The sequence below is a fragment of the Trichechus manatus genome, unplaced genomic scaffold (assembly GCF_000243295.1).
Source record: "Trichechus manatus latirostris isolate Lorelei unplaced genomic scaffold, TriManLat1.0 scaffold00038, whole genome shotgun sequence".
In the NCBI taxonomy this organism is placed as follows: domain Eukaryota; kingdom Metazoa; phylum Chordata; class Mammalia; order Sirenia; family Trichechidae; genus Trichechus; species Trichechus manatus.
In genome coordinates, this window is record NW_004443974.1 from 8,897,282 (window position 1) to 8,908,485 (window position 11,204).

Genomic DNA, 11,204 nt, shown 5'->3' on the forward strand with positions numbered 1-11,204 from the left:
GTGTTAGGGCCTGGCATAGAGTAGGTACTCAGTAAATGTTTGTGGGACTGAATGCAGGAATACTCATAACTGAGGCAATGAACTTTCTGCTGATAGTTCTCTTATGATTTCTGCCAGGCTAAGTTATCTACATTCTTAAGTGACTAACATTAAAAAATCCTCTGGATAGCTCAGAACCATAATTAGGCTCACTGTCTATGAAAATCCTTAGGAAGGGTTGAGAGATCACAGGCCTTTAAATCATTATCCTTTATATTTAAGATTTTCGAAGCACTTTCATATCTAGGCTCTAAAGGGATGCTTATAAGCAGCTCTGCAGGAGTGAAAGTAAAGATGGCTCCCCCTAGCAGCAGATAAGAGGATCAAAGAAAGCAGCTACAGGAGCATCTGCAGCCCTACGCTTCCAGGATGGACAACGGAGAGTGTGTTCTACAATTTACCTGGACTGGTCCTATGCTCTTGTTCCGGCCTCCAGGCATGCCATCTTCTCTGATTGCTGGAAAGAAACATAAGACAGTCAGAAGCATGCCCACAGGAGTCTAGGCACAAAAGGGGAATTAATATGTTTTGCCAAAAATACAAGGTAGTAATTGGTGAAGCCAAGATTAAAACACAAGTCTTTCTGGAGGCAAAGCTCATAATCCATTATTGCAGGCTACCTCACATGCAGCAGATAATTTTGGGCCCCGAAGACATTGAGTACATATTATCAACACTGAATACACTCAATGTACTCAACAAAGATGACAGTGTTATTAACTAGTCCTACAGTCACCAATATCCCATCAAGATGATATATCTGACAGCTTTGGTAGATTTGAGGGACAAAACAGAGGATATTTCTGTTTTTAAATGAAATCTTTTTTTTTTTATTCCCAGCCTGACTAAATTTGAGTCTAATTTGTAGGATCAGGAGACCAGGTTTTTCTTTTTTATTAATCAGAATTTTGACCTTACTGGTTCCTCCCTGAAGTTCAGTTCCTTTACAGTTCAATTCCCACTCAAGTGATTCAACAGTAGGAATAAGTTACGAGCATTTTCTAACTACAAAAAAACCAAACCAAACCAAACCCATCACCATCGGGTCGATTCTGACTCATAGCAACCCTACAGGACAGAGGAGAACTGCCCCATAGGGTTTCCAAGGAGTGGCTGGTGGATTCGAATTGCCAACCTTTTGGTTAGCAGCCAAACTCTTTAACCACTGCGCTACCAGGTCTCCAGCTATAAAAAGTACCCTTTAAATAGTACTAGCCACATTAAGAACAACAATTACTATTACCATCACTGTTTGTGGAGCACATAATATAGGGTCACAGATAAACAGCCCCTGATTTACAATTACAGAAGGGCTCGGTGTCAGGAAAAGCTTAATAGAAAAGACAACTTTTAAATTGAGTCTTAAAGGATGAATAGGAATTAGGAAGGAAAAGGGTGCTCCAGGTTGAGTGACAGTGTACAGAAAAGTTTCAAGTTGGAAAACAAGCAAGGAGTGTTCTGGGAATTCCTAAGTGGTTAAATCTGGTTGAAGTAATGGAGTGGGTAGTATGTAGGGGAAGAGTAACAAGAGAAGAGGTTGGAGAGACTAGCTGGGGCCAGATCATAGGTAGCCTTGAATGCCAGGCTAAGGGTATAAACTTTAGCGGGGGAGCCTGGGGACAAGATGGAGTGCAAGGGAGGAATGTGGTCGGGCAGGCATTTTTTGAAAAATCTTTGTGATGGTCACTATAGAGGGTGGCCTGGAAGGGGTGTTGTTAACAGTGGCAGAGGGTAAGCTACTGGTATTATGTAAGAGCAAGCTTTGCTATAATATACCTGTCTCAAAAAAATTAACATGAGGAATCTAGAAAGTCCTTTGGGGCAGCGTTGGCTGCCTCAAAAGGTGAAGGTTCCAAGAAGCGTAACAATCAGTTCCTGTGGTAACCGAAAGGCTGACAGGAAGTTCATTTTCCTTAAAGTAGACATCATTCTTGTTATCCTAAGATTACACTCGTCAGAATTAGACAAGCTGAGTCCAAATCCTATTTCTGCCTGGTTTCTATAATTATTAAGAGGTTTTTTTATCCCTCTGAACCTCAGTTTACTGAAGAGTAAAGATGGGGGATACTAGTGCCTATCTTACGGGGTGTTGTGAGGATTACATAAAATAATACAGCTAAAGCACAAAGCATAGGACCTGGCATATTAAACAGGAACTCAGTAACTAATACCCTCCCTCTCCCCAGCCTCTTTTCTCTGAACATTGGAGTTCTAAAACCAAGGTTCCATCCTCAACTTGCTTGAGCCTCAATAACTTCATCTGTAAAATGGTGGCAACGTAGTATGCTTTACAAGGCTCCTTCAAGACTTGTCAATTTGAAGTGAGAAGCGTGCATAGCCTATGTTAAGGCTAGATTTATGCTGGTTGTTGTCTGGGAGCTCTCATTCTACCTAATTCCAAGTTCTAAAAATCCCTAAAATTCTTTTTCTGCTGATCCAGGGTCAATGACAATCTTCTGACACTGCTATTTCCAGTACTGACATCTCACATGCCTTTGCCTCAGCTCACAGGTACAGAACAGAGGTGTGTCACAGGCAGATACAACACCGAATATATTCCAGCTAATATCTCACTCTCACTGTCTGGGAGGTGAGGAGGGAACTCAACATACTTTCTTTTTTTGTTTAAAGGGCTATAAATCTCAAAGATTTACATCTTGCCAGTTTCTTGCTCTGAAATTTAAAAGCTCATGTTCTTCCCTCAATTCCACCTGGAGTAAGGGAACTCACTTATTACGGACATCTACTATGTGTTAAGTACTATCTCGGGTAAAGTAAACCTATGAGGAAAGTATCAGTATTACTTCTCACTGAACAGACGAATCTAAGGCTCAGAGAAATTAAGTATTTTGCTTAAGGTGACAGAAACTAGACAGTAAAATCAGTGTTGGAACCCAGGCTACCAGACTCTTAAGACTTGCCTTCTTTCCACCACTGCTATTTCCCAAAGTATGCATGCATTCCATTGGAGAAAAAAAGATACCCTTCGGTGGTACACAGATAATTCTTAGTTATACATTTATTCTAATGTACATTTAAAAAGACTGATTTTCCATTCACTGAGGTAGTAAAAAAATTCCCTTTGAAAATTAACTTTGAGTTTTTAAAAAAAGTTATTTAAAGAAGAGCATAAAATAAACAATTGCACTGGTTTAGTCAGAGATGGTAAAATATGTCAAGATGGCATGAAACTGCCTGAAGTGTGGGAAACAATACAATGTGTCACAGTGCCTCTGTTAAAATAAAAATTTGGAAATTTTAAAACTAATAATATACTCACGTATATGTTACCTCATTTGATACTTACAAATAAGGTGTACATTCTTATATGCATTTGAGAGATGAGGAAACTGAAGCTCAGAGAGGTAAAGAAACTTGTTCAAGCTCACTCAGGGAAGAACTAATAGAACTGGGACTTCAGTTTACGTCTTCTGAGTCTAAAGATGTTTCCAAAGTTATTTAGGTCAGCTCCTTTCTTCCCCACTCCCTTCAGTGTGGTTATGTGATTCATTTGTAATACCAGTTAGATTCATTTGTCAGTCTGCATTCCATCTTTCCCCCATCCTAATTAATTTTTAAAAATTTACATACAGTAAAATTTATTTTTTTTGTGGTATACAGTTCTATGAGTTCTGACAAGTGCAAAGAATTGAGCATCCACCACCACAGTTCCATACAGAACAACTGCATCACCCCCCAGATTTCACGGCAGTTGCAATTTTAATCTTGCTTTCTCAGCACCAACCAGGAGATGGCAGGGTTTCTCTCTGAGAGAGGCTGCCTTCATTAAGCAATTGAGCCTGCCGGCTCTGCATGCAAATGAACTTAGGGGGCAAGCTCCCCATCCCTATATCCCATTATGTCATCTTCTCCTAACTATATGGTTAGAGGGGTTATAAGGTTAAGTTTCTTCTTCCCTAACATAGGTGAGTTTGGCTGGAAACCTCAGAATCTCTTCTTCCAATTGGATGAGCAGAATGATTCATCACAGTAGTCAAGAAGGCCACTCATAAATATGCTTTGTTAAATACTCACTGTGAGGGTAACAAAAGGAAAAAGAGAAAATTGGGTGAGGGTGGACAGATGACAACGAACTCTTTCTTTAAGACAATATTTGTTTGGTTTTGGTGGCTTGAAGGAATTTCTGTAAGAAGAAACTGATAGTGGGGGAGGGAAAGAACTTCCAGGTGGAGGAAAAAACCGAGCCAAGGCAGGGCAGTGCAAGGTACTTTTGAAGCACAGTAAGTAGGGCCTGGGTAGAAGATGAGGTTAGAAAGATAAGCAGAAAACAGACTTGGTAATACTTTAAATGCCCTAATATGGTATTTATCCAGTAAACACAGGATATTCCAACATCCAATTAACTATGTCATATGGTAGACATGTAAAACAGACATTGCCCATGTAGTTAGGTATAAGCTGTGACTTGTCAATAACAAATTATAATTTAATAATGATTAACTGTCAACGTAACTGCCACTTAACTATATTACTGATAAGTCATTTTACTTCCCTAAGCCTCATCTGTAAACTGGGAGTAATAATTAATAACAAGGTTGTTGAGCCTATTCAGTGGGATAATGCATGGAAAGTACTTAAGAGTTTCTGGTATATCTAAGAGCTCAATAAAAGTATTATACGTAAAATAATAAACCACCTAAATTTATCTAAATGCCCTTTCACTTTTCTTCATAATGGCAAGTTTTCAAAAGATCCTTCTTATCCCACCATATATCCACACACAGTAAAACCAGTCTGGAGTACATTTTGATGTCTGCATTCATTAAAGTTACAAAATCCGTTTGAATAGGTCACTAAATCTAACTCCCATACTCACTCCTGCACATTACTACTATGAACCCCTAATACCTTGCAGGGTATTTTATATGTATTATCGTATTTAATGCTCTAGAAAATTCTCAAAGATAAGTATTATTATACCCATCTTAAAACCAAAAAGCAAACCCACTGCTGTCGAGTCGATTCTGACTCATAGTGACCCTATAGGACAGAGTGGAACTGCCCCATAGGGTTTCCAAGGAGCACCTGGTGGATTTGAACCACCAACCTTTTGGTTAGCAGCCATAGCACTTAACCACTACGCCACCCATCTTAAAGGTAAGGTAACTGAGTATCAGAGACATAAAGTAAACTGCCCAAGGTCACAGAGCTTGTCTGTCTACCTCCAGAGCCTCTATTCTTTCTCCTGATCTACACTGTTCTACTCCCCACCTCCCATGAGAATGACCCTAGGGTTCTGCCATTGGTCCTCCCTCTCCTCTGTATCTAAACTCTCTCTGTAGGTGATACTACCCATTGACAAAACTTTAACTACTGCTCTGTGCCAATAGCTCCACAAATCTCTACTTGCAGGCAGGACTTTTCATCTCAGTTCCAATCCCATATATCCAACTTCTTTGTTAGTCGTTTTCTTTGTGTACCCCTCCAAAACCAAACCAAACCCATTGCTGTCGAGTCGACTGCAACTCACAGCGACCATACAGGGCAGAGCAGAACTGCCCAGTAGGGTTTCCAAGGAGCAGCTGGTGGATTTGATCTGCTGACCTTTTAGTTAGCACCCGCAGCTCTTAACCACTACGCTACCAGGGCTCGCTACCTGTGTCCCCCAAGGATACCTCAAAATCAGAATTGTCAAGGTCAACATTTTGTCCCACTCAACTTTTTAACCCAACTTTTTTCCCTAGTAGGGTCATTACTATTAGTCCAAATCCTCAGCTTCACCTTCTGGTGCTGCTCCATACCCAGTCACCAACTCCTATCAACTGAGCTTCCTCCAACATCTCCCTACTTGAGCAATTCTTTCCCTGACCCTCCTTCAGAGCCTTCACACCTTCCTTCTGGACTCTTCTAAAAGGTTTCTGCTTTTCTGCTTCCCTGACCCCAATCCATTCTTCAAAGCTGTCCTCCAGATTAATCTCCTTAAAATATTGGTTTATTCATGTCCTCACAGGCTAATGGCTCTCAAAAAGCTTCCCAGTAAAATAAAAAATAAAAATAAAAAAATAAAAAATATTAAAATAAATTAAAAAAAAAAAAAAAAAAAAAAGCTTCCCAGGAAGTCCCAAACTCCTCACTAACCCGGACATAGACTTTTGGGCAGCCTAGCCTTTGAATATTTTATGATTCTAGCAAACAAAATGATATCAAATTCAGGGGACCCCTGCTTCCTGCCTATCCATCCAAAATTCATACTTCCTATCATTATCCCTTGAAAGAACTAGTGGAACATATTAATCTCAGTCAGGACCTGACGGTTAACTGAGGCCTTTCCACATGGGACCTGTGATTCATTCTCACAGAATTCTTAACATCTTAGCAGTCTTTCTCTCTACCTAGTCTGTAGGCAGGGACTGTGTCATATTCATATTCATTTTTAGGTTACTAGCACCCAGTACAAGGCCTGGCACATAATGTGGGCTTGGGAAATGAATAAATCCAAGGCTTAATAGCTGACAAGGTAAAGCGTTGGGTGAAAGGTAGACCGTGAGGGCCACTAGCACCACTCACCCTTCCGGTTCATCCCCATCTGGAGGCATTTGAGCAGGCGGCAGTACTGGCACCTGTTTCTCTGCTTCCGAGACATGACACAGTTCTTGTCACGACTGCATCGATATACCCGCTTGTTGCAAATGCTCCGCTTGAAAAACCCTTTACAGCCCTCACAGGAGATGATCCCATAGTGCAAGCCTGTGGCACGGTCCCCACAAATGAGACAGGTTCGTTGTTCAGCCCGATCATCTGGAACAGAAACTGAACATGTTCAAGTTAGAACACAGTAGAAATAATGGCTTTAAGCCTGCAGTTCTACAACAAGCAATCCTGCTCTGGATAGATCAAGAACACAACCCTTTCCAGGTTCATTGGCAAACTGGGGGCATCTTTGGAGTCTTTATCCCAGGAATAGACTCCTGCATCCAACTGCCCACCAGCTGGCCATCCCATCAGGATAAACCACAAATACCACAACCACAGGCTATGTAAAAATTGAATTCATGTTCCTCCCTCTGGGTTTCAGCATAATTGGACCAATACCCAAGTTAGAAACCTAGGAGATATCTTTGACTCGTCCCTCTTCCTTACCTTCCTCACTCATGGCACATCAATTCTACCCCATAGGAAGGTGGTAAGCATTGCTGATAATGTACGTATGATCGTTGTAAATGTTAACAAGTTATTTTATTTTATTGTACTTTAAAGTTTACAATTCAAGTTAGTCTCTCACAAAAATTTATACATACATTGTTATGTGACCCTAATTGCTCTCCCTATACTGTGATAGCACATTCCTCCTTTCCACTCCTGATATCCCCTGTCCATTCAACCAGCTCCTGACCCTCTCTGCCTTTTCATCTCACCTCTGGACAGGAGCTGCCCATTTAGTCTCATGTATCTACTTGAGCTAAGAAGCACACTCTTCACGAGTATCATTTTACGTCCCATAGTCCAGTCTAATCTTTGACTGAAGAGTTAGCCTTGGGAATGGTTTTAGTGCTGTGTTGACAGAGAGTCTGGGGGCCATGCTCTCTGGCATTCCCCCAGTCTCAGTCAGACCATTAAGTCTGGTCTTTTCACTAGAATTTGAGTTCTGCACCCCACTTTTCTCCTGCTTCAACAGGGACTCTCTGCTATGTTCCCCATTAGGGCCGTCATTGGTGGTAGCCGGGCATCATCTAGTTCTTCTGGTCTCAGGCTGTTGCAGTCTCCGGTTTATGTGGCCCTTTCTGTCTCTTGGGCTAATGCTTTCCTCGTGACTTTGGTGTTCTTCATTCTCCTTTACTCCAGGTAGGTTGGGACCAATTGATGCATCTTAGATGGCCACTTGCTAGCTTTTAAGACCTCAAATGCCAACAAGTGAAGAAGTTTTAACCATGCTCAGCTAAGCCAGACAGCCACTCATCCAACAAATATTTTTTGAGCAACTATTCTATTCCAGGCACTGTTCTAAAGTATGGATACAGCAGTGAACAAAAAGTCCCTGGTGAAGCTTACATTCTAGCAGAACATCTACTCTGCCCAGGCCCTGTACTAGGTGCTGGATATTCAGAAATAATTCATGTATGACCCCCACAGTTAAGGAACTCACTGACTAGCAACACACAAATTAGTTAAGGAAGAAATTCAGGATGGCATATAGCTTTCCATTTCTTCTTCCCTCAAATTCCACTTACTCAGGACAAAAAAATTACCAAAGAACAGGCATGTGACAAAAAAGCACCTTGGTGAACACTGTGGTGTCAGGCCAAGAAATCTCCCCGGAAGATTTGACCAGAGGCCAAAGCAGGAAACCAGAAATTTGAACCTCATTCCTGAGTAAGACACAAGGTATAATGATTGAAAACACAGCCCTCAAAACTAGAGAGATCATAATTGGAACCCCAGCTCTGCTACTTATCAGCTGGGTGAACTTGGGGAAAACTAAGCTTCTTTACCTCTCTGAGTCTAGTGTCTCTCACCTGTAAAACAGGGATCACATGATACCTATAACTCCTGGATAAAGTACTCAGCACAGCCCTGGGGTTACAGTAGACATTTAATAAGCATTGGCTATTATTTCCATTGTCGTTAATTATCCTAGCAGGTGCACACTTAATGTGATAATGACATTCCTTAAAAGAAAAGCATTTGAAGGCAATGTGAAAGGAGGCGTATGGCAGTGTATACGGGAGGTATGTAGAAAAGGAAAGAAGCTAGCATTTATGGAACCCCTATTATATGCCAAGGAGTCCTGGTGCTGCAGTGGTTAAAGTGCTCGGCTGCTAACCAAAAAGTTAGTTGTTCGAACCCACCAGCTGTTCTGTGGGAGAAAGATGTCTGGTAGTCTCCTTGTGTAAAGATTACAGCCTTGGAAACCCTATGGGGCAGTTTTACTCTGTCCTATAGGGTCTCTATGAGTCAGAATCAACTTGACAGAAATGGTGTTTTTTTTTTGTTTTTTGTTTTGGTTATTATATGCCAGGTGCAAATGGTTAATGTGCTTGGCTGCTAACCAGAAGATTGGTGGTTTCAGTCCATCAAGAGGCACCTTGGAAGAAAGGTCTGGCCATCTGCTTCTGAAAAACTAGCCACTGCAAATCCATTGGAGCATAGTTCTACTCTCACACACGAGGTCGCCACAAGTTGAAATCGACTTGATGGCAATTATTTTTTTTTTTATATGCCAAATTTGAGAGAAGTCTTATGATTTCCATTTGTAATAGGTTGAGTAATGGCCACCTAATCCCTGGAACTGGTAAAAGTTACCTTATAAAGAAAAAGAGTCTTTGCAGATGTGATTAAATTGAAGATCTTGAGGAGATTATCTGATACTACCTGAATGGGTCCTAAACGCAATTACAAGTGTCCTTATAAGAGAGAAGCAGAGGGATATTGATACAAAGAGAAGAAGACACATGTGCACAGAGGAGAAGGAGATGTGAAGACAGAAGCAGCGACTAGGCCACAAGTCAAGGAATGCCAGCAGCCACCAGAAGCTGAAAAGGCAAAGAACAGATTCTCTCCTAAAGCCTCTGGAGGCAGTCCAGTCCTTCCAACACCTTGATTTTGGCCCAGTGATACTAATTTTGGACTTTTGGCATCCAGAACTGTTAGAGAATAAATTTTTGCAGATTTAAGCCACCTAGTTTGTAATAATGTTACAGCAACCAAAGGAAACTAATACACCATTTTTTTCAGATAAGAAAACAGACATATTAAGGCTCTTGTCCAAAGTCACACAGCAAATGGCAGGTTTGTAGAGAAGTAGATATATGACCACACAGCTATGGAAGCCACCACTCGTTGGTCAGTTTGTTGTACTGCGGTGGCTTGCGTGTTGCTGTGATGCTGGAAGCTATGCCACAGGTGTTTCAAATATTAGCAGGGTCACCCTTGGTGGACAGGTTTCAGTGGAGCTTCCAGACTAATACAGACTAGAAAGAAGGACCTGGCGGTCTACTCCTGAAAATACTGGGCAGTGAAAACCTTATGAATACCAGTGAACATTGTCTGATACAGTGTCAGAAGATGAGCCCCTCAGGTTGAAGGCACTCAAAATACAACTGGGGAAGAGTTGCCTCCTTGAAGTAGAGTTGACTTTAATGATGTGGATGGAGTAAAGTTTTTTCGAGATCTTCATTTGCTGATATGCATGACTCAAAATGAGAAAAACAGCTGCAAACATCCATTAATAATCAGAACGTGGAATGTACAAAGTATGAATCTAGGAAAACTATAAGTTGTCAAAAATTAAATGGAACACACAAAGCTCGATATCCTAGGCATTAGTGAGCTGAAATGGACTGTTATTGGCCATTCTGAATTGGATAATCATATGGTCTACTATGCCAGGAATGACAAATTGAAGAGGAATGGTGTCTCATTCATCGTCAAAAAGAACATTATAAGACCTATCCTGAAGTACAACGCTATCAGTGATAATATCCATACGCATACAAGGAAGACTAGTTAATACAACTACCATTCCAATTTATGCACCAACCACTAATGCCAAATACAAAGAAACTGAAGATGTTTACCAACTTCTGCAGTCTGAAATTGATCAAACATGAAATCAAGATGCATTGATAATTACTGGTGATTGGAATGTGAAAGTTGGAAACAAAGAAGGATCGGCAGCTGGAAAATATGGCCTTGGTAATAGAAATGACTCTGGAGATCACACGATAGAAATTTTAAGACCAACGACTTCTTCATTGCAAGTATCTTTTTTCAACAACATGAACGGTGACTATACAAGAAAGAAAGAAAAGACAAAAATGGATGTCAGAAGAGACAGTAAAACTTGTTCTTGAAAGCAGAGTAGCTAAAGTGAAAAGAAGAAATGATGAAGTAAATGAGCTGAACAGAAGATTTCAAAAGGCAGCTTGAGAAGACAAAGTATTTAATGAAATATGCAAAGACCTGGAGTTAAAACCAAAACAGAAGAACACTTGGCATTTCCCAAGCTGAAAGAACCACAGAAAACATTCAAGCCTCGAGTTGCAATACTGAAGGATTCTATAGGCAAAATATTGAACGACGCAGGAAGCATCAAAAGAAGATGGAAGGTGGAACAGAATTGAGAACCCAGATGTAAATCCATCCACCTATGGTCACCTGATCTTCGACAAGGGCCCAAAGTCCATCAAATGGGGAAAAGACAGTCT

The 11,204-nt window shown here is 40.8% G+C and overlaps 1 protein-coding gene across 5 annotated transcripts in view; it reads right to left on the bottom strand.

Moving 5' to 3' along the window:
- The window catches only part of NR6A1 (nuclear receptor subfamily 6 group A member 1), a 247,673-nt gene that overhangs the window by 22,331 nt on the left and 214,138 nt on the right, over positions 1-11,204 (bottom strand). For 2 of the 5 annotated variants that reach the window (XM_012555380.1, XM_004375655.2), the window contains exons 3-4: positions 6,568-6,798; positions 441-496 (exon numbers count right to left, since the gene is read on the bottom strand). In XM_012555380.1, the coding sequence (XP_012410834.1) occupies positions 441-496; positions 6,568-6,798 (287 nt within the window). Of the gene's footprint in view, positions 1-440; positions 497-6,567; positions 6,811-6,929; positions 6,939-11,204 lie in introns of all 5 variants that reach the window. The other 3 variants (XM_012555377.1, XM_012555379.1, XM_012555376.1) reach the window with 2 other exon arrangements.